This window comes from Ovis aries, chromosome 3 (genome assembly GCF_016772045.2).
Source record: "Ovis aries strain OAR_USU_Benz2616 breed Rambouillet chromosome 3, ARS-UI_Ramb_v3.0, whole genome shotgun sequence".
Taxonomy (NCBI): domain Eukaryota; kingdom Metazoa; phylum Chordata; class Mammalia; order Artiodactyla; family Bovidae; genus Ovis; species Ovis aries.
Window position 1 is genome coordinate 3,786,371 of NC_056056.1, and position 23,012 is coordinate 3,809,382.

The following is a 23,012-nucleotide window of genomic DNA, read 5'->3' on the forward strand; positions in this document are numbered from 1 at the left end:
CTGTAGCCACCTGGCACAGTGCTCTGCCTCGGTTTGCATTTTCAGGGGCTGCGTCCCCTCTGGGGCCTCGGTGATGCGGGCCTTTTGTCCCCTTCTTACAGGTGAGGAAGCCCGCCTGTCACAGTGTGGAGCAGAGTGAATGGGACTTGGGGGCAAGTTGTTTGCTTGCAAATGAGCCCAGGAAGCCTGGGGGAGGACCAGGGTAGGGGGCCTGGGGGAGGGAGCGCTGTGGTGGGCATCAGCTCAGACTAGTTGGGCAATCAGGTCCCAAAGGGACTGGCTCCGTCCCCCACAGGTGGAGGGTTATCGCCAGGATATTAACACTCCTCACTGCAGGCTGGCACTAGTTTACAGGATGCTCCCCGAGGCTGAGAGGAAGGACACAGGTGTTCCAGGCAGGCGCTGTCGGCCTCTCGGGGACCGGTTCCCCCAGCTACAGGTGCGTTCAGGTGGACACGTGAGCACAACAGCAGCATCCCCACCCCAGGTTTCCCACATCCAAGCCCTCGAGCCTCTGCAGCAGGTTGCCACACCCGCCTCTGTTCTCAACCTGTTAAGTCCCGTTGTTGGTCCTGCTGTGGCCTGCTCGGCCTGCTGATTTCATTCTGTCCAGCCTGGGAGCGGGCACCACCACCGTGTGAAAACAAAGTTGCAAAGAGACCAAAGCTCAGGGAGGAAGGGACAGCCCCAAAGTCGCTCTGGGAGCGTGAGGATGGACGCCGCCCTGGTCCAGCCCCGCTCCTGCTGCCCCTGCCATGCAGACACACCGGGCACTTTGACAGCTGGAAACCCCAGCACAGTGTCTGCCTCGCCTCTGTCACACGGGGTCCTCCAGACACCTCCCCCCTCCTGCCAGGCCCTGAAGATCACATACAGGAGGCCAGGGCTGAAGATCTGGTCAGCCTAGGAGGACCCCAGCTTCCACAGGGGAAGAGGGCTTGCCCAAGAGCTGCTGGGGCCAGGCTGTGAAGTGATCCTAGAGCCTGCCTGGCTCAGAGAAGCTGGCTGGGTGAGATCACTGCCTGATGAGGCTCCAGGACAAAGGTCCACTGATCCTCCAGCTGCATTCATGTGGGCCCAGAGCTTGCAGGCGGACCTCCATCATCTGTACAAAAGCCTCTGAGCTGGGCACCACAGTTCCCCCTTGTTCTAAGTGGACACTGAGATGCTAAATCCCTCCCTGGCCTGTGAGTAGCAGCCCAGGGGTTAAAGCAGCCCTCGGGGCTCCCAGGGGGCACTAGTGGTAAAGAACCTGCCTGTCAACGCAAGAGACATAAGAGACGGAGTTTCAGTCTTTGGTTCGGGAAGATCCCCTGGAGAAGAGCGTGGCCACGCACTCCAGTATTCCTGCCTAGAGAATCCCATGGACTGCCTGCCTGGTGGGCTACAGTCCACGGAGTCACCCAGAGTCACCCACAAATGAGATGACTTGGCATGCAGAGCAGGCGTGCATCCTCTGGTCCAAAGACACAAGCTTGCCCTCCCGTGCGTCTCCTTCCCCATGACTGGTTTGGCCTCCACCTCGGGGACACCCAAGCAAGGGTGTCAGAACCCTGGGACCCGGGATATCTGTCCCCTAGCCCAGCCCCGTCTGGGGCATACTTCACATCTGAAATCGCACACACACACAGTCCATGAAACACTGGCTCTTCCTCAAAGAGCTGCCCTCTGATGCTTTCTTTTCTTTTTTAAAAAAAATTTTTTTAACGTGGACCTTTTTTAAAGTCTTTATTGAATTTTTTACAATATTGCTTCTGCTTTATGTTTTGACTTTTTGGCCACAACGCACAAGGAATCTTTTTTTTAATATTTTATTTATTTATTTGGCTGCACGGGGTCTCAGTTGCAGCATGTGGGATCTAGTTCCTTGATCAGGGATTGAACCTGGGCCCCCTGCATTGGGAGTCTTAGCCACTGGCCTGAGAAAGTTCCAGCATGTGGGATCTCAGCCCCCTGACCAAGGGTCAAAGCCATGTGCCCTGCACTGAGTGGCAAAGTCAACCACTGGACCACCAAGGAAGTCCCTATAACGTTTTCTATTTTACATAAAAGTCCCAGCTCTTCCAATTCGGCCACAGCCCCCCGAGCAGTGGTGAGAACTGTGGGTGCCTGGGAGTGTTCCCACTGGCAGGACACCAGACCCTCCTGCCCAGCCCTGCGGGTCCCCTACAGAGATGAACAGTGATGTATATTTATATGTCTTGAGCCATTTCCTCTGGTTTCTAGAAGTAGATAAACCCAGTTGAAGGGGGGATGGATCAGTTCAGTTTAGCCGCTCAGTCGTGTCCGACTCTTTGTGACCCCATGAACTGCAGTACGCCAGGCTTTCCTGTACATCACCAACTCCCGGAGCTTGCTCAAACTCCCGTCCGTTGAGTCAGTGATACCATGCAACCTCTCAGAGTGATACCATCTCATCCTCTGTTGCCCACTTCTCCTCCTGCCTTCAATCTTTCCCAGCATCAGAGTCTTTTTCAGTGAATCAGTTCTTTGCATCAGGTGGCCGAAGCATTGGAGTTTCAGCTTCAGCATTGTTCCTTCCCATGAATATTCATTCACTCATTGGAAGGGTGAATATGAACATTGGAAGTGGGGAGGGGTGTCGGAGTCCTATTGCGGAGTCCCCCGCCAGGAGAGACCAGGACCTTTTATCTTCCCTCACCCTTTCACCCAGCTTCTCCCAGGCCAGCCCTGAGGCTGTCCTTGGGCTGGATTTATCCTCTCCTAGAGGGAAGGGGGAAGGGGAAAACAGAGAATGCTGGTTTGGCTGTTGATGGAATGCTGGCCTGCGTGCCAGGGCCCCGGGGCTGATCTGCGCATCTGGCTCCTCGCAGGGACCAGCGCCCGGAAGGCACACCAGAGAACTTTGAAGACCTCTGAGTGAGATAAACCAGTCAGCTGGCCCCAGACCAAGTCCCAGCGAACCAGTTGTTTGCAGCTAAAAATGGAAGCACAATCTTTCAGTCAGTAGTCACCAGCTCCCTGGCCTGTGCCAGGCCCCTGCAGACTCTGGGGAAACAAGCCCTGCCCTACAGGAACCTGTGACCCTCAAGGGAAAGCCCAGGGACCCAGGCAAAGGCACCCACAAAGGATGCTGTGGCCGGTGCCACACGGATCCGCGTTGGCAGCCTCAAACTGTATCATCGCGACCCTGACAAACCTATAGTTGCAGGGAAGAGAGTGGGGGCGAGAGAGGATGGTCACATCTCAGTCCCTGGGAGAGCCAAGTGGCAGTTCTCAGCTTCTTGAAGGAAAGAATTCAAGAGCGAGCCATAGTAAAGTGAAACAAGGTTTATTCAAGGAAGAAACACACTTCATAGAATGTGCGCCCTCTGGAGAAGCAGGACAGAGTCGTCAGTTTTTGACGGGGTGGGTGATTACACAGGCTACTGAGTGGGACATGAGTTTGAGCAAGCTCGGGGAGCTGGTGGTGGACAGGGAGACATGGCATGCTGCAGTCCATGGGGGAGCAGTCTGACACTCCTGAGCGACTGAACTGAATGAGTGGGAGGAGTATTATAGCTGTTTTAGGAAGTGGAGAAGATTTTCAGAAATTGGGTCACTGCCCACTTTTTGATATTTATGGTCAAGCCTCCTCAGTTCAGCTCAGTTCAGTGGCTCAGTGGTGTCCGACTCTTTACGACCCCATGGACTGTAGCACACCAGGCCTTCCTGTCCATCACCAACTCCCGGAGCTTACTCAAACTCATGTCCACTGAGTCGGTGATGCCATCCAACCACCTCATCCTCTGTCGTCCCCTTTTCCTTCCACCTTCAATCTTTCCCAGCATCAGGGTCTTTTCCAACGAGTCAGTTCTTAGAATCAGGTGGCCAAAGTTTTGGAGCTTCAGCTTCAGCATCAGTCCTTCCAATGAATATTCAACACTGATTTCCTTTACGATTGACTGATCTCCTTGCAGTCCAAGGGACTCTCAAGAGTCTTCTCCAACACCGCAGTTCAAAAGCAACAATTCTTCAGTGCTCAGCCTTCTTTATGGTCCAACTATTTTGGCAAACTGATGTCTCTGCTTTTTAATACACTGTCGAGATTTGTCACCACTTTTGTTCCAAGGAGCAAGCGTCTTTTAACTTCATGGCTGCAGTCACCATCCGCAGTCATTTTGGAGCCCAAGAAAATAAAGTCTGTCACTGTTTCCATTTTTTCCCATCTATTTGCCATGAAGTGATAGCACTGGACGCCATGATCTTTCTTTTTTGAGTATTGCATTTTAAGCCAGCCTTTCCACTCTCCTCTTTCATCCTGCTCAAGAGGCCTCTTTAGTTCCTCTTCACTGTTTGCCATTAGAGTAGTATCATCTGCATATCTTGAGGCTGTTATTTTTCCCTAAAATCTTGATTCCAGCTCATGCTTCATCCAGCCCAGTATTTCTCATGATGTACTCTGCATATAAGTTAAATAAGCAGGGTGAATACACAGCCTTGACGTACTCCTTTCTCAGTTTTGAACCAGTCTGTTGTTCCATGTTCTAACTGTTGCTTCTTGACTTGCATACAGGTTTCTCAGGAGATTGGTAAGGTAGTCTGGTATTCCCATCTCTTCAAGAATTTTCCAGTCTGTTGTGATCCACACAGTCAAAGGCTTTAGCATCGTCAATGAAGCAGAAGTAGATGTTTTTCTGGAATTCCCTTGCTTTCTCTCTGATCCAGTGGATACTGGCAATTTGATCTCTGGTTCCTCTGCCTTTTCTAAATCCAGCTTGTACATCTGGAGATTCTCAGTTCACTTACTGCTAAAGTCTTCCTTGCAGGATTTTGAACATTACCTTGTTAGCTTGTGAAATGTGCGCAATTGTATGGTAGTTTGAACATTCTGGGGGATTGGAATCAAAACTGTCCTTTTCTAGTCCTGTGGCCACTGCCGAGTTTTCCACATTTGCTGGCATACTGAATGCCGCAGTTTAACAGCAGCATCTTTTAGGATCTGAAATAGCTCAGTTGGAATTCCATCAGCTCCACTAGCTTTGTCTGTCGTAATGTTTCCAAAGGCGAACTTGACTTCACACTCCAGGATGTCTGGCTCTAAGTGAGTGACCACCATCGTGGTTATCCAGGTCATTAAAACTTTTTTTGTATAGTTCTTCTGTATATTCTTGCCACGCCTTTTTAATCTCTTCCGCTTCTGCTAGGTCCTTACAGTTTCTGTCATTCATCATGCCCATCCTTGCCTGAAATGTTCCTTTGGTATCTCCAATTTTCTTGAAGAGAGCTCTAGTCTTTCCCATTCTATTGTTTTCCTCTATTTCTTTGCATTGTTTACTTAAGAAGGCTTTCGTATCTCTCTTTGCTATTCTCTTGAACTCTACATTCAGTTGGGTATATCTTTCCCTTTCTCCCTTGCCTTTCGCTAGAAAAGACATACCCAGCTGAATATAGAGGGGTACATTCCCTCCTTTTCTTCTCTTCTCAGTTATTTGTAAAGTCACCTCAGACAAACCACGTTGTCTTCTTGCATTTCTTTTTCTTTGCGATGGTTTTGGTCACCACCTCCTGCAGTGTTAGAACCTCTGTCCACAGTTGTTCAGGCACTCTGTCTACCAGATCTAATCCCTTGAATCTATTCGTCACTGGCCCTTGCTACGGCTCCCTTCTTTACAAACAGGGTGCCTTCCTTTCTGTCCCTCTGAATGCCCCCTCCCTCACCACCCCTCTGCCTTTGAGGTCCACTATCTCTGCCCTTGGCCTACCCTTGGAGATATCTAAGACAGTCCTCCTGGGGCTCCTAGACTCCCTAGGATGAACTAGGGTCAGTACAACCTCTGGAGGAAAGCATAGCTAATTGCGTTCAGAGAGGAGGTAGAGGCTCCGAGAGATTTCGAGAGCTGCTCACGGTCTCCAGGCCAGCATGCCAAGCTCAGGGCTCCTAAGCAAGAGTGATGACCCCAAGCCAGAAAGTAAGGACGACGACCTTCTGGATTTCCCTTCCAGTGATTGTTTCAACGCTCTTCTAAAAACAATAAAGTTTTCTTCCCAAATCGGATCCCTGACTTCTCAAGCGCGCACCGGCCCCCCATCCCGGAGTTCCCTGACCCGCGCTCCTCTCACCTAAGATGGGTCTTCCGCCTTGGAGGCGTGGCCCACGTGGCACAGAGAGTAGAGCCCCCGGGGGACCTCTAGGGGGCGGGGGCTGCAGCTGGTGGGCGGGTCGAGGCCGGGTGGGAGGAGCATCAGCCGGTGGGCGGGGCCCGAGGCTCCTTTCCCCGCCCCACTCGAGCCCTGCGTCCCGCTCCGCCAACCGCGCTACCTGAGGCGCCCCGGCCAGCCGCGTCCCTGATTTCCGGGCCCAGCTGCGCCCCTCCGTTCGTCCCCACCTCGGTCCGGCCTCAAGGGGTGAGTCTGCAGGCGGCAAGGACAGTCGCGCTCCGTCCGCCGCGCCACGGGTCTGGCTGGGGCCCGCAGTGGCCGGCGGAAGTGGAGGCGCTCGCGTGCGGGCCCCGGGCTCCGGGGTGCAAGTCACCGGCTGGGGCGGCCGGAGTGCGGGCCGGGCTCTGCGTCGGCGGCGCGGCCCACGATCTAGCGGAGCCGACGCGTCAGGTGGAGCCTTTGGAGGAACCGGCGCCCCAAGCCCGGGTGGGGAAGCCGAGGTCCGCAGAGGGAGCGAGAGCGCCAACGAGCTTGCCCAGAGGCCACGGCGTGAGCGGGACCAAAGCCCCGAAGCGCCTGCCTGGGGATCTCGCTCTGACCTCGGGAGGACGCAGGGGGGTCCCGCGCTCCCTATGGCCCGGGCTGGGCCTAGCGCTTTCACAGCCCTCCCCTCGTGTCCGCAGCGGCGCGTACTGCGTCTTGTCCGCGGCACCAATCCCCACCCCGCCTATAGCTGAGGAGGACCGCCACCCCCGCCCCCACCACCAGGCTGTGATGGACCGGGGAGGAGAGTGCCTTGCCCAAGGTTGGCGCCGAGCAGGTGAGAGGTGAAACGTGCTCCCAGGAGAGCTCTGCCTCCCGGAGGAACGCTCGCCTGCCTCCCCTGGCCCCCACCCCCGGCCAGGGAGATCGCCGCCGCCCATCTCTGCCCAGCAACCCTCTTCCGCAGGCCGTGTGTGCCCCCGCAGTGCCGGCTCCGGGCTGGATTTCCCCCAGAATCCTTCTCCATGTGCTCTGGCCCTAGCCGCTAGGAAGCCCGGCTCATGGTGGAAGGTTTCAGGAGGGAGACCTGCGAGGCAAGGCAGGGGAGGCGGCCAGTCGCCTTTCCGGCCCAGTGCCTCTCCCAAGGCACAGCAGCAGGCTTTGGCTGAATCCTGAGCCTCTGTCACCTGGAACTGCCAGATCTGGGCCTGGGGTCCAGCTGGACAGGGCAACGCCCGGACTCCACATTCCCCTTGATGGTGGTGCCCAGGGGAGGGCAGAGCAGCAAAACAAAGAAAAAGAAGGGAAGGTCAGTGTCCTGTGGATAAGGAGCATCCCTTTGCAGGTGTTCCCCCACCACGGAGACCCAGACTCTGAGCCTGACACCCCTGAGAGAGGTGGGCCAATTCACCAAGACCCACTCGGTCTCTGCAGGTGCCCAGGCTCAGATGCCGCCCCCAGCGATGCACTGCCCGAGACTGGCCCTGGGCCTGGGATTCTGCCTGCTGCTGGGCATTGCCCTCTGCTCTCTGTGGTGAGCATGCCCCTTGCAGCCCTCTGTCCCCACCCCAGACTCCTTCCTCTCTCAGCATCTCAACCCCCAAACCTGGACCCCTTCCCAGGATTTCCAGGTCCCACCCTCCTCTCTAGGCACACCTGTCCCTCCCCCTAGCCTCAGTACGACTGAACCAGCCTGGCTTATGGGTTTTCCTTTGCACTCACCTCCCGGCCTCTACACTTGACTCTTGCCTCTGCCTGAACTATTCTTCTAGCCGTGTTAATGAGGAACTCCTGTTCATGCTCCAGAATTCACCTCGTGTGTCCTTTCCGCAAAGCTCTGGGGGTTCCCCCACACCACCAGTCCCTTGTGGGACTGGTGTCAAGAATATTCCTGCCCAAGGAATGAAAGGCTGCATAGCTGTGTAATGACTCACTGCAGAAGGCCAGGAAGCTTTGTCCTCTGAGGTCAGCCAGACCCAAGGACTGATAGGTGGAGGGCGGGGGGGGGGGGGGGGGGGGGGGGTGCACCACTGGGGACCTGCATTTCCACTAACATGCACCAACGTGACTTCTCAGCCTCAGCTTAAAAATCCAAGTCAACACATGTGTTTCCTTCCCAGGGTGTATGTCGAGAACTGGCTGCTGGTCTCCTACATCCCCTATTATCTCCCCTGCCCAGAGATCTTGTAAGTATGGGGCAGGCAGAATTAGAGGCCCCCGGAATAGGGAAGATGGGAAGGTTTTTCAGGTCACTTTGTAGGTTCCTAAACTCATGATTCTGAGCCATGAATGTGGAAGTTCCCTGTTTCCGTCTTCAGGTATCTTTGCAGTGCCCTCTCCACGGTGTGACTTTGAGCGTGTTGCATAGCTCAGAGCCTCACTTGGCGTATCTGTAAAACGGGATGATAGAGCTTGGGGTGTGATGATGCCTGTAAATATCCTGGTGCTGCACCTGGTATATAGGAGGTGCTCAGGAAAGAATGGTTTTAGGACTTGACTTTTTTGCTCAATGTTGTGCTCTCTGTGAATTCGAAGGACAAATGCACACATGGCCAGTCTCCCTCAGATAACAGATCTGACATTTGGACAGTTCAGAGTGACAGTTCAGTTCAGATGATTTGGGACAGTCTCAAGGTGGTGTTTGGCCCCGTGGTCTTCTGGTTTTCATGACACCGAAAGGAAAGTTTAAAATCTGGACCATAGACTACTAATGAACAGTAAGGTGTGTTTCACTATTATAAACAGAATGTGGTAAATTAGGCAGGACAACAGAAAAGGCAAAAGAAAACAAAACCCCTCTTGTGTCCAGTGGCCTGGATCACACTCTGACTCCATTGTCAGCTTGCTGATTGCTGCACTCTCTATTCAGATGGTTATGGAAGCAGAAAGTACGCTTGCTGTTGAAAGTAGCTGTGACCAGAATGTTTTTGCAGTTCTTATCTTATTTCCCCAGAATTGGCTTCAATTTTCAGCATCTGGTCACCGTCATTTTACTCCACCCAAGGGCTGGGCCCTAATTCTTAAACTGTCTCCTTTTTCCATCAGCAACTGTGGGGCGTTTAGGTTGCTTGTGGTTTACCAGCTCCTAAGTTAGTTCGTAATGAGCAACTCTGGATATAAAGTTTTCTTCATCTTTTTTTTTTCAATTAATTTATTTGCCTGTGCTGGTTCTTAGTGGCAGCACACAGGATCTCCCATCTTTGGCTCAGCGTGCACGATCTTTGGTTGTGGGTGGCGCATAGGATCTAGCTCCCTGACCAGGGACTGAATCCCAGGTCCCTGCTTTGGGAGCATGGAGTATAAGCCGCTGGGCCACTCGGGAAGTCCCAGCTTTTTACATCTTAGAAATCCTTTTATTTGGTGCGTTCCTGGGCCAAAGGATATGGCCAAGGTCTTCATCCATCTCACCAGGCTGCCCTCCAGGCTGCCCATTCAGTCGCTTCAGCCGCGTCCGACTCTTCGTGCCCCCATGGACTGCAGCCTGCCAGGCTCCTCTGCCTATGGGATTTCCCAGGCAAGAATACTAGAGTGGGTTGCCATTTCCTTCTCCAGGGGGTCTTCCTGACCCTGAGTCAGAGTGATTCAGGCCAATAGGACACGAGGGTTTTTGTTTGGACCCAGGGATCCAACCTGCATCTCTTGCATCTCCTGCGTTGGCAGGCGGGTTCTTTACCACTAACACGACCTGACACCACCTGGAAGCTCTCCAGGGGGACCATGGCAAACACACAGATACACCTCCCCACCCTCCCCCACCCCCAGCAGCTGCAGTGCACCTGGGGCTGCAAGTATTAGGTGTCATGAAGAACAAAAACCAAACCACCTTGCTGATTTGAGAGATGGGAAATGTGCTGTGGTTTGAATTTCACTTCTTTGAGAGTTTTTAAAAAATTATTTGCAGTCTATCTTCAGGTTCTGAGTTTTTTAAACAGATTACAGTTGGAGGTTTTTTGTTAGTTTTAAATGGTCACACCTTCCTCTCTGTTCATTTGGATTTCTTCTTTCAATGTTATTACCTTCAGAGGTCTGGAAACGTGAAGTTCCTTTTTTTATTTTGGCTCTGGCTCATCTGTGCTTTGGTGTTCTTATGTCTGACTCTTTAATGTGGCCAGAGCGGAGCGTGTCGGGGCTGGTGAGGCGAAGGGAGACACCGTTGGCCAGGGAAGTGTGGGACGAGGGCCCCTTTCCTCTTCTCATTTCTGACCAACTTCTCAGAGTCCCGTCACTTTCTGAGCAGGACCTGAAATGTGCTTGTTTGTGTGAAACTAAGGCAGAGGGCCAAATTGATGGATCAACTTTAAAAAATATATCTTCCAGAGTATAGGCTAATCACTAGAGGACAAATACTGTAGGGTTTCATTTATAAGAGGTCTCTAGTATAGAGAAATGGAACTTCGTGGTGGTTCAGTGGTTGAGACTTCATACTCCCAATGCAGGGGGCACAGGTTCGATTCCAAGTCGGGGAACTAAGATCCTGCATGCCATATGGTGTGGCCAAAATGAATAAAGATCTTATTGAAAAAAAAAAAAAAAGATTTTTTTTACAGAGATGGAAGTAAGCATAATAGTTACCAAGGGTTGGGAGAAGGGATGGAGAGGCAGTATCTCAGGGAGACAGTTTCAGTTTGGGGATGATGAACAAGTTCTAGAGATGGGTGGAGGTGATGTTTGCACAGCAACAAGAGTCTACCTAATGCCCTGGAACTCTATGCTTTCAAATGGTTAAGGTGGTAAATCTTTGTCTTGTATATCTTACCACACACACAAAGCGTTGACGGAAAGCACCAGGACAGCTCCAGGAAGCTTAAGCCAGCCCACCATGGGTGATAGAATGAACGGCAGGCACCCTCCTCAGCTGGTCTGAGCCTCACAGGCAACCTCAGGCCTCTGCTGGAACCGGCTCTGACTGGCTCCCTGGGTCAGAGCAGCAGGCCTTTCCCGTCTCCAGGCCTCACTTCCGCCCTGCGGAGTGACCCTGTTATTGTCCCCACTTTAAGGGAGAGGGGACAAAACCCCAAGGAGTGGGATGTCCAGCCCTGGGTCTCTCCAGCTGGAGGGGCCTCACCTGCAGCCTCATCTGTCTGAGCTCCCGGGCTAGAAAGAGGCAGAACTGGGCTCACTTTGCAGCTTCTCAAATCTTCTCCACTGTGCCCAGGCTCTTCCAGAGCCAAAAAAGACTGTGGAGACAAATGGCACCGGGTTGAATCACCGCCCTGCCACGCGGGGACCCTGGGTGGATGGCCTCTGTAGGAGCCCAGCCCCCGGAAAGCAGGCAGAGCCATGGAGGAGGGGCCAGGGAGCGTGGGGGAGGGGGTACCCGGCCCATGGGGGTGTTTTGTCCCCGCTTCATCCATCCCTGCTGAGCATCTCTACTAATGACACCGATGGCCCTGTCTCACCTCTCCCACCAGCAACATGAAGCTTCAGTACAAGGAGGAGCCGTCCCAGTCTGTGGCACAGTAAGCAGCCTGTCCTTTCGCCCTCTGTGGCCCCAGGGCAGGGGGCTGCCATCCCTTTAATCATTCGCCCTTCTTGGTTGCAGGTCACAGTACCCTCAGCCCAAGCTGCTGGAGCAAAAGTAGGTGTTGATTAGGGCCTGGGTGCAGGATAGAGAGATTCGAGGGGGTGGGGGTCGGGGGCAGAGCCCTGATTTAGAAGCTGGGGTGCTGGAGGGGTCAGCGACCTCAGGGTCCGGGCACTCTGGGGCCTGGGCTCCAGTCCAGCTCTGTCACCAGCTCTGTAATCTTGGGTGGGTAACCCAAAGCTTCTGAGCTGCTTCTGTACAGGTGGATGGTTAGTGATACCCACTCGACAGGGCAGAGGACCAGATGAAATGAGGTTGGCAAAATGCAGCGCCGCGATTCCTGGGCAGCCCCAGTGGCTAGGACTCTGTGCTTTCACTGCCAAGGACCCTGACTCGCTCCCTGGTCAGGGAACTAAGATCCTGCAAGCCAGGCTCTGCAGCCAAAATCAGACAAACCAAAAACACTGCAGAGCACCGTGCCCTCGGTGCTCGATCCGTTATTAATGACGAGAATGATAACCCCCATCTCCGAGGCCCGTAGCAGACCCCAGAAATGCCAGGCTCCTCTAGACACTGGACGTGCAGTAACTCCTGGTCCTCTTGCTCTCGCTGGGAAGGAGCTATTATCATCCCCACTTGAGGATACGGTGGCCCAGAGACAGGGATGAAGCTGCCCAGGGTCACACAGCTTGGGAGGCAGGACCAAGATGAGACGGAGGCTTTCCCCAGGGGAGGGTCTCAGCCCCCTCGGCCTCCTCTTCTGCCAGGCCCACAGAGCTACTGACACTCACACCCTGGCTGGCACCCATCGTCTCCGAGGGAACCTTTAACGCCGAGCTTCTGCGTCACATCTACCAGCCACTGAACCTGACCATCGGGCTTACGGCGTTTGCCGTGGGAAAGTGAGTAGGTGGCTGGGCTGGGGGTGGGGGTGGGAGTGGGGTCTGGGAAGAGACAGGACTCTGCCCGGGCACCAGGGAGGCTGTGCCAGGTGGGAAGCGACAGAGCAGAGTGTGATGGTGGGAGAGGGCTTCCTGGAGGAAGGAGGTGGTCTGGGCCTGGCATGCAAGCGGGGAGGGGAGGCAGCCCAGTGAGGGAGCACCAGGAGCCTTTGTCAGGAGACGCCTTGCTGCCTCACCCCGTCTGTTTCCCCTGAACCGTCCAGGCAGGTGTAAAGGAATGGCAAGTCCCCAGAAATGGAGGGTCCACGGTCAGGCCACAGGCAGGTCAAGAGAGAGCTGGCCCTGCCTTGGGGACCCTCTCTCCTCCGCCCCTAGGCCTGACTGCTCTCTGGACGCCCCCTGTTTTCCCCCCTCCTCCCTTACCCACCTGGCCTTTCCTTTCTGGGACTCCTGAGAGAGGGACCCCAATGCGGGGGTGGCCAATGACTAAAGCTAATGGATGGCCCACCTGGAGTCACGGGGCTCCCTCCCCCCAAGACCAGTCAGCACCCAGCACCACTCACTTCCCCTTGATGTACAGCCACTTTCTCTGCTACTTTTTTCTCTCTGAGCCTCAGTGTGCTTGTCTGTAAAGCGGGGAGTTTGTGAGGCCAGGAGGTAATCCCTTAGAACATTGCCTGGCACTTGTAAGTGCTCAGAAAAAGTCAGGGCGTGCAGCCTGTGAATATCATCAAGATATCATTAGGACAGTCCCTAGAGGTTGGTACTGTGATCAAGGGAAGTTGACAGACGAGGGGCAGACCAGGTATGACTTCTTGAGACGGGAAGCTGGGTGGGCAGGGTGCGCCCTGCGGAGGCTGTGGTACATGACGGGTCCTCTCCAGCAGGTACACACACTTCGTCCAGCACTTCCTGGAGTCGGCCGAGCGGTTCTTCATGCAGGGGTACCGCGTGCACTACTACATTTTCACTCACGACCCCCAGGCCATTCCTCGGGTCCCACTGGGCCCCGGCCGCCACCTCAGTGTCATCCCAGTCCCCGGGCCCTCCCAGTGGGAGGAGGCCTCCATGCGCCGGATGGAAGCCATCAGCGTGCACATCGCCAAGAGGGCGCACCGGGAGGTGGACTACCTCTTCTGCCTGGATGTGGACATGGCATTCCGGAACCCGTGGGGCCCCGAGACCTTGGGGGACCTTGTGGCTGCCATCCACCCGGGCTACTTCACCGTCCCCCGCCACCAGTTCCCCTACGAACGCCGGCCTGTCTCCACCGCCTTCGTGGCACACGGCGAGGGGGACTTCTACTATGGCGGGGCAGTCTTCGGAGGGCGGGTGGCCAGGGTGTACGAGTTCACCAGGGGCTGCCACATGGGCATCCTGGCAGACAAGGCCAACGGCATCATGGCAGCCTGGCAGGAGGAGAGCCACCTGAACCGCCGCTTCCTCTCGCACAAGCCCTCCAAGGTGCTGTCCCCTGAGTACCTCTGGGATGACAGGAAGCCCCAGCCCCCCAGCCTGAAGCTGATCCGCTTCTCCACCCTGAACAAGGACACTGCCTGGCTGCGGAGCTGACAGCAGAGGCGGGGCCGCCATGGACGGGGGAACCCCAGCGAGCACCCAGCTCACCAGAGCCTCCGGGCACCAGGGCCTCACTCCTCAAGCCTTAGGTGGGACCAGCCCTGTGCCTTCTAACCTCCGCCTCTGCTGGTGGAATCCAGCGGGAAGACGGGCCTGGAAAGGCCTCTGTCCACTGTGAAGAGCGGTGTCCACGTGGAGGAGAACGCAAAGATCACACTGTCCGAGGCCCAAGGAGGGGAGGCCAGAGGTGGAAGAAGATGGGGCCTCTGCCAGCCTACGAGCCTTCGGGGCAGCCCCACCGAGCGCCCCAAATCCCCTCTCTGCCGCTGGCCCATTCGCTGCCTGCTGCCCTTGAAGCTGCACTTTCTAACACTCATAGGAAAGGCATCCCCACCCTGCTTTTCTCTGGCTGCAGGGGCCCCTGCTGTGTCCCTGCCAGTTCTTCACTCAGGACCCAGAGGAAGCCTTCTAGGCCCTCTGGTTTCCTGTCCTTGCCTCACTCAAGGTGGACGGTCCCCGGCACCAAGCACCTCTTCTGTAAGAGGGTTTGGGCAGCGTTTAATAAAAGTAGCGTGTGCTAGGCCCTAACCGGGCTTTCTTCACCTGCATCTCTGAGCATCCGGGCTGCCAGGCCCCTAGGGATATAGGCAGCCTGGATTGTAAGTACAGTCAGCGTGGGTGGGAGGGTAGGGTACAGTTTTCTAGAAAGCCTGGGCTGCTGCTGGCCACTGCAACAGGCAGGATTCCATCCCAGTTCTCCTGGGAGATGGGTGAAGTGAAAACATCACCGGCTATGCAGCTCTCCTGAGTCGGGGGAAGCAGAGCCCCTGCCCCCCAGCTGGATGTCCTTTGGGCTCTTGGTCCCTAAGTGCAGAGCACGTGTGTCTGATGCTTCTGCTATCAACCTCAGCCTGGGGGACTCCTGGTGGGCGTGGGGCACTAGGCCACAAGGCAGGCCTAGGAATAGAGGGGCTTCAGAGCCCTGCGGTGGTCGCATCTGCCTGGTGGGACAGAAGCGGTGGGCAGGGGGGCGGGGGGCCCAGTATGCACTCCCCTGGGGGCAGCAGCATCCTTGCCACATAAGGTAGAGGGCAGGGGGTATGGTCTGTGGCCAAGTCATGAGGAGCAGGAACCCACCCACCTGGGCGCCTTGAGCAAAGCTGGGGCCAGCCCGAAGCTACTCTTCCTGCAGCCGGCGCTTGGCTGGCAAGCCAGGACAGACCGCAGGCGCACGGACAGGCTGAGCGACCACGTGGGGAGATAGCCTGAGCCGGAGAGGACGAGTCAGAAAGGCCCTGGGGTGCTCCCCGGGCAGAGGGCCCGTGTGTCCTCACCTTCCCAGGGTGCCCAGCCCTGCCCTGGGGAGTGTATGAAGCTGGCAGTGTTGAAGGGGCAGGCCCTGCCTTCACCAAGCTTCTGTGCTGGAGCAGGGAAAAGGCCCTTGACGTGGAGATCAGAGGAGGAGGAGGTGGCCCTGAGCCTGGGCAGCATCGCAGGAGAGAAATGAACCCTTGCTCACTCCAGCCCAGCTCTGGGTCCAGCTGATGGGCCCTTCTCAGCCTCGGCCCAAGCCCCCAGGCACTATGGCTACCCTGGACCACATCCCAGGCATGGCCCTCAGACACAGTTGAGTGAATGACTACCCAACTCCTATACCTAAAACAGGGTCCAGGCTCCTTTCCCAGAGAGCTGAGGGCTTGGGGCCAGAGCTGCTCTGTGGGTGGGAAGAAGTACAGGGCCTGGCAGGAGTGGGAGGGGTGGCGGGAGACAGGCCTGACCCAGCAGAGAGAGGGGGAGTACAGAAATAGAAATCAACAGAATCACAAATGCAAAATGTCTGCGGTGTCCCCTGCAATGGAGGCCCCTGAAACGTAAGCTTCCTGTCCCCTCATGACCAACTACCTCCTCCCCACGCCTTACAGTCCAACATCGCTGCTCTGCCACAGGGCCAGGACCAGCATACCTTCGCTCATGCTGCCTACTGGTCAGGCCTCCCTGTCCAATCACCTGGCCCAATTCCAGGAATATATTCATGACATCACCTCCTCCAGGAAGCCTGCCTTGATTTGCTCCCCCTTCCAGAGTGAGTGCCTTTTGGTGTTCCCATAAATCCTCATCCCTATGTCATCAGTTACAATGTTCTGTCCACCTCCACCACTTTCCCAGTTCGTAAACCCCAAGAGGATACAGGTGGTGGTCAACCAGGTTTACCCCAGTACCTGAAACCCAGGATGCATTCTTTGAATGTTTGTTGAATGACTGCATGAACGTGAGGCAGCTGAAAGAAATCGGGTTTTAGTCTGTCCTGGTACACGTCAGGGGAGAAGGCTATGGCACCCCACTCCAGTACTTTTGCCTGGAAAATCCCATGGATGGAGGAGCCTGGTGGGCTGCAGTCCACGGGGTCTCGAAGAGTCGGACACGACTGAGTGACTTCCCTTTCACTTTTTACTTTAATGCATTGGAGAAGGAAATGGCAACCCACTCCAGTATTCTTGCCTGGAGAATCCCAGGGACAGAGGAGCCTGGTGGGCTGCCGTCTATGGGGTCACACAGAGTCGAACATGACTGAAGTGACTTAGCAGTAGCAGCAGCACACATGGAATGCTCAGCAGGCCACTCCACCACCCTGAGGCCTGAGGCGATGATCAAATGGGACTATGGCTGGGAGCCCTCTGGGCACTGCCTTCTGGGCAGGCACTTGGAGAAGAAGCCAGGGAATATGCCCAGCCCTGGGAAGAGGCAGACAACCACCACAGCCCCCTCTGTGCACAGGAGGAGCAGGCCCCATCCCTGGTGGCATTGCAGGGGTGCATGCTTGAGTGGTGGGGTGAATAACACTCTTGCTAAGCTCCTCCCGGCTGAGGTGCTGCGGCTCTGACAAAATCACCTGGAGACCGTGTGAACTGCGGCTGCAGCCTGCGATGACCCCCACCAACCAGCGGTGACCCGCGACTTCTTACCCTGCACTCAGAGCCCTGTGCAGGCTGGTCCAGACACCCTCCCCACGGAGCACCCCTCACCTCCCCCACCCAGCCTCCCTGCAGCCTTGCTCCCTCAGGGACCCGCCCCCACCATGCCCTCCCCCTCACAGCCCCCTGCCTGCAGTGCCCCTCCCCACAGCCCCCCCATCCAGCAGGGACTCACCTCCAAGGCCGGGCTGAGAGGCCACCTCCGCAGGCTCCTGTGAAAGCACAGCCGTTGGGATCAGAACGACCTGGGCTCAAACCCACGGTGGAGCCACCTCACGGTCCTGTGCCAGGCCAGCTCGTGTGGTGACTCTCAGGCCTCAGTCTCCTCCACTGAAAATGGGGTCAGTAACTCTGCCCTAACTCAGTGAAACCAAGCCATGCCCGCGGGGCAACCCAAGACGGGCGGGTCACAGTGGAGAGGTCTGACAGAATGTGGTCCACTGGAGAAGGGAATGGCAAACCACTTCAGTATTCTTGCCTTGAGAACCCCATGAACAGTATGAAAAGGCAAAATGATGGGATACTGAAAGAGGAACTCCCCAGGTCGGTAGGTGCCCAATATGCTACTGGAGATCAGAGGAGAAATAACTCCAGAAAGAATGAAGAGATGGAGCCAAAGCAAAAACAATACCCAGCTGTGGATGTGACTGGTGATAGAAGCAAGGTCCGATGCTGTAAAGAGCAATATTGCATAGGAACCTGGAATGTCAGGTCCATGAATCAAGGCAAATTGGAAGTGGTCAAACAGGAGATGGCAAGGGTAAATGTCAACATTCTAGGAATCAGCAAACTAAAATGGACTGGAATGGGTGAATTTAACTCAGATGACCATTACATCTACTACTGCAGGCAGGAATCCCTCAGAAGAAATGGAGTAGCCATCATGATCAACAAAAGAGTCCGAAATGCAGTACTTGGATGCAATCTCAAAAACGACAGAATGATCTCTGTTTGTCTCCAAGGCAAACCATTCAATATCACGGTAATCCAAGTCTATGCCCCAACCAGTAACCCTGAAGAAGCTGAAGTTGAACGGTTCTATGAAGACCTACAAGACCTTTTAGAACTAACACCCAAAAAAGATGTCTTTTTCATGATAGGGGACTGGCATGCAAACGTAGGAAGTCAAGAAACACCTGGAGTAACAGGCAAATTTGGCCTTGGAACGCAGAATGAAGCAGGGCAAAGACTAATAGAGTTTTGCCAAGAAAATGTACTGGTCATAGCAAACACCCTCTTCCAACAACACAAGAGAAGACTCTACACATCACCAGATGGTCAACACCAAAATCAGATTGATTATATTCTTTGCAGCCAAAGATGGAGAAGCTCTATACAGTCAACAAAAACAGACCAGGAGCTGACTGTGGCTCAGATCATGAACTCCTTATTGCCAAATTCAGACTTAAATTGAAAAAAGTAGGGGAAACTGCTAGACCATTCAGGTATGACCTGAATCAAATCCCTTATGATTCTACAGTGGAAGTGAGAAATAGATTTAAGGGCCTAGATCTGATAGATAGAGTGCCTGATGAACTATGGACGGAGTTTCATGACATTGTACAGGAGACAGGGATCAAGACCATCCCCATGGAAAAGAAATGCAAAAAAGCAAAATGGTTGTCTGGGGAGGCCTTACAAATAGCTGTGAAAAGAAGAGAGGCAAAAAGCAAAAGAGAAAAGGAAAAATATAAGCATCTGAATGCAGAGTTCCAGAGAATAGCAAGAAGAGATAAGAAAGCCTTCTTCAGTGATCAATGCAAAGAAATAGAGGAAAAGAACAGAATGGGAAAGACTAGAGGTCTCCTCAGGAAAATTAGAGATAACAAGAGAACATTTCATGCAAAGATGGGCTTGATAAAGGACAGAAATGGTCTGGACCTAACAGAAGCAAAAGATATTAAGAAGAGGTGGCAAGAATACACAGAAGAACTGTACAAAAAAGATCTTCATGACCCAGATAATCATGATGGTGTGATCACTCATCTAGAACCAGACATCCTGGAATATGAAGTCAAGTGGGCCTTAGAAAGCATCACTACGAACAAAGCTAGTGGAGGTGATGGAATTCCAGTTGAGCTATTTTCAAATCCTAAAAGATGATGCTGTGAAAGTGCTGTACTCAATATGCCAGCAAATTTGGAAAACTCAGCAGTGACCACAGGACTGGAAAAGGTCAGTTTTCATTCCAATCCCAAAGAAAGGCAATGCTCAAGCTACCGCACAATTGCACTCATCTCACATGCTAGTAAAGTAATGCTCAAAATTCTCCAAGCCAGGCTTCAGCAATACGTGAACTGTGAACTTCCTGATGTTCAAGCTGGTTTTAGAAAAGGCAGAGGAACCAGAGATCAAATTGCCAACATCCGCTGGATCATGGAAAAGCAAGAGAGTTCCAGAAAAACATCTATTTCTGCTTTATTGACTATGCCAAAGCCTTTGACTGTGCGGATCACAATAAACTGTGGAAAATTCTGAAAGAGATGGGAATACCAGACCACCTGACCTGCCTCTTGAGAAATCTGTATGCAAGTCAGGAAGCAACAGTTAGAACTGGACATGGAACAACAGACTGATTCCAAATAGGAAAAGGAGTACGTCAAGGCTATATATTGTCACTCTGCTTATTTAACTTCTATGCAGTGTACATCATCAGAAACGCTGGGCTAGAGGAAACATAAGCTGGAATCAAGATTGCCGGGAGAAATATCAATCACCTCAGATATGCAGATGACACCACCCTTATGGCAGAAAGTGAAGAGGAACTAAAAGCCTCTTGATGAAAGTGAAAGAGGAGAGTGAAAAAGTTGGCTTAAAGCTCAACATTCAGAAAACGAAGATCATGGCATCCGGTCCCATCACTTCATGGGAAATAGATGGGGAAACAGTGTCAGACTTTATTTTTGGGGGGCTCCAAAATCACTGCAGAAAATTAAAAGATGCTTACTCCTTGGAAGAAAAGTTATGACCAACCTAGACAGCATATTCAAAAGCAGAGGCATTACTTTGCTGACTAAGGTCCGTCTAGTCAAGGCTATGGTTTTTCCAGTGGTCATGTATGGATGTGAGAGCTGGACTGTGAAGAAGGCTGAGCGCCGAAGAATTGATACTTTTGACCTGTGGTGTTAGAGAAGAGTCTTGAGAGTCCCTGGGACTGCAAGGAGATCCAACCAGTCCTTTCTGAAGATCAGCCCTGGGATTTCTTTGGAAGGAATGATGCTAAAGCTGAAACTCCAGTACTTGAGCCACCTCATGAGAAGAGTTGACTCATTGGAAAAGACTGATGCTGGGAGGGATTGGGGGCAGGAGGAGAAGGGGACGACAGAGGATGAGATGGCTGGATGGCATCACTGACTTGATGGACGTGAATCTGAGTGAACTCCAGGAGTTGGTGATTGACAGAGAGGCCTGGCATGCTGCGATTCATGGGGTCGCAGAGTCGGATACGACTGAGCGACTGAACTGAACTCTACTGAACTCTGCCCTTGGGAAGGTGGGCTGGGGATTAAAGCAAGGAGAGGAAGACACCCAGAGGATTTGGGCTCAGGACGTGGCCTGGCTGGGAGAGCCCAACCCATGACAAGGCCTCTCTGATGGTCAGCGCCATGGGCTGAGCAAAGGTGAGGGGCAGTGATTCTGAGTCCTCTGTTCACAGCTGGCCTTGCTCACTTACAGCTGAGTGACCTTGAGAGCTGAGGTCACTGTTCATAAAAGGTGCAAAATCCCTGAGCACCCAGGGGTATCCTTAGTCACACTAACGCCCACTGACAGGCGTTCAGCCCAGGTGGGCCGCCCCCCTCATCCCTGGGCTCCAGCCCCCCATTTGCCAACCAGCGCTGCAGCTGGAGAAAGGCTGGACCTCCTGTCTGGAAGTCCAGGAGACAGGGAGTTGGGGTAGGGGGAGCGTGATCTCCTTTTCCTACTCCTCCTTCAGGACTGCTGTCCCAGCCGTGCATCGAGCTGGCCCAGACACGAGGTGCAGGACAGAAGGATGCTGCTAAGTCGCTTCAGTCGTGTCCGACTCTGTGCGACCCCATAGACGGCAGCCCACCAGGCTCTCCCATCCCTGGGATTCTCCAGGCAAGAACACTGGAGTGGGTTGCCATTTCCTTCTCCAATGCATGAAAGTGAAAAATGAAAGGGAAGTCACTCAGTCGTGTCCGACTCTTCTTGACCCGATGGACTGCAGCCCACCAGGCTCCTCCGTCCATGGGATTTTCCAGGCAAGAGTACTGGGGTGGGGTGCCATCGCCTTCTCCGGGGACAGAAGGATGGGGGTGCACAATCCGTGACTCCCACATCTCCAGGGCTACACGACCACCGGCCCAGCACCCACGCCCGGTGAGGGTAGGGGTGGCCGGAAGCGCTAGGGGGCACTGGAGGAACGCAGCAAGCGGCGGGGGCTGGGGGACGCGCCGGGTCCGCAGCGCGCGGTCAGCCCTCGGGGCGCGGCGCGCGAGCCCGCGGCCAGGCGGGGCTCCGGTGCACGCGCCGCCCGCGGGCCCGCGCAGGCCCTGGCTGTGCGCGCGCGCGCGCGGCCGCAGGCTCGCGGCCCGCCTTGCCTCCGCCGGTGTCCACCCCCACGGTCCTCCCGCAGGAGGGAGGCCGCTGCGCGCGGCGGGGCCCGCCCCTCACACCTGCGGCGGGCGGGGGGCGGGACGAGCGGAGGCGGGGCCGCGGCGGGGCCCGCCCACCCGGCCGGAGCCCGGGAGCCGGGGCGCAACCGAGCGGCGCGGCCCGAGCGGCCGGTGGCGCGGCGCGGGCGCAGACAATGGGAGCGGCGCGGGCGCCGGCGCCGGCGGAGCCCTGGGCCCGGCGGGGACGGGAGGCCGCGCCATGAGCCCCGCAGCCGGGCGCCCCCCTGCGCCGCGCGCGGGCCGAGGCGAGCGGCCTCTGCTAGCCCGGGGCCCCACCCTGGGGCCGGCGATGTGCTGCTGGGGCTGAGAATGATGGTAGATTGCCAGGTGAGTGCCCCGCCCGGCCGCGATCGCCCTCCCAGTCGTCGCGGGTGGAGGGAGGACCGTCTGCCCCCCTACCCCGACTACCCCGCCCACACCGGACCCAGCCGGGAGGGAGAGTCCACGCAGAGCACGCGCTTACGCAGTTCCATGTCCAGCCCCTCCTGGTACGATTGGGAAACTGAGGCCAGGAGAGGTACAGGGGCTGGCCCGGGGCCCACGCGGAGTCGCGTGGGAGGGGGGGGGCAGACTCCAGAAGAGAAGGAAAGGTTCCAGCCTCCTAGTTCAGGGCTCAGCCACTCCCATGGAGTTTCCTTGGGGAAGGAGAGCCCCTGACATCCTGGGGGGACCCTTGTCCATCCCCTCCCCCTCCCACGAGGGGCCCTGTCCTCTCGGCCTCCCGACGTGCCCACAGACACACACAGTGACCTCACAGGTGGAGACCGTGGCATACATTCAGGGGAGCAGTGGACACGGAGATGACAAGGGGGAAAGAAGAAAGCTGTAGGAAGCAGCTCCACCAGGGGTCAGGACCATCCGGTCTCCTGGCAACAGGCTCAGGGCCCCAGGCTGAAGGACAGAGATGCCAGGGGCAGGTGGGCAGGTTCCTGGGAGTCGACCTGGGCAGGGAGCATCCCCAGAGCAGCCTGGAGAGGACAGTTTCTGGGGTCCTGCATCCACTGCTCTGGGCACCTGGAGCCACGATGAGGTTCGCCCCTAGTGGAGAGGGAGCTACGGGAGAGAAGTCCTCAGTTTACTCCGCTGTAATTTAGGGTGCATGGCTGGGGTGATCTCGAGGGTTCTACAGCTTGTAGAAGAGTCTGTTGGCCTTGGTTCTCCATCCATGACCCACTGTGCTCCGAGTCCTTGGAAAATACTATCTGTTCCCTTCAGGTCCTTCTGAACACATGGCAGCCTGGAGGGCTGGGGACCTGGGTGGTGCAGAAGGAGGCAAAGCCCTGGATCACTCTTCCAGGGGCAAAGTGCCATCTCT

General features: G+C 55.2%; 1 protein-coding gene across 11 annotated transcripts; it reads left to right on the plus strand.

The window, feature by feature from the left end:
• The first annotated feature begins 6,225 nt into the window (after positions 1 to 6,225).
• On the plus strand, positions 6,226 to 14,676 carry GBGT1 (globoside alpha-1,3-N-acetylgalactosaminyltransferase 1 (FORS blood group)). Of its 11 annotated transcripts, none has more exons than XM_027966210.3 (8): positions 6,226 to 6,348; positions 6,786 to 6,922; positions 7,519 to 7,618; positions 8,205 to 8,270; positions 11,496 to 11,543; positions 11,627 to 11,662; positions 12,376 to 12,510; positions 13,395 to 14,676. In XM_027966210.3, the coding sequence occupies exons 2-8, from the start codon at positions 6,877 to 6,879 to the stop codon at positions 14,080 to 14,082; spliced, it is 1,119 nt and encodes a 372-aa protein (XP_027822011.1). In that variant the 5' UTR covers positions 6,226 to 6,348; positions 6,786 to 6,876; the 3' UTR covers positions 14,083 to 14,676. The 11 variants fall into 11 exon arrangements, with proteins under 11 accessions (XP_027822011.1, XP_027822013.1, XP_060269722.1 ...); XM_027966212.3 differs by having other exon boundaries at positions 13,398 to 14,676; XM_060413739.1 differs by having other exon boundaries at positions 6,836 to 6,922; positions 7,430 to 7,618.
• The last annotated feature ends 8,336 nt before the right edge of the window (positions 14,677 to 23,012 follow it).

What these genes read in the sequence shown, in the direction of transcription:
- GBGT1 (XM_027966210.3), top strand. Translation starts at nt 6,877, where the DNA reads ATGGACCGGGGAGGAGAGTGCCTTGCCCAAGGTTGGCGCCGAGCAG. An exon ending in ATTGCCCTCTGCTCTCTGTG is followed by an intron (nt 7,619 to 8,204) that starts GTGAGCATGCCC and finishes TTTCCTTCCCAG; the next exon opens with GGTGTATGTCGAGAACTGGC. An exon ending in CTCCCCTGCCCAGAGATCTT is followed by an intron (nt 8,271 to 11,495) that starts GTAAGTATGGGG and finishes CTCTCCCACCAG; the next exon opens with CAACATGAAGCTTCAGTACA.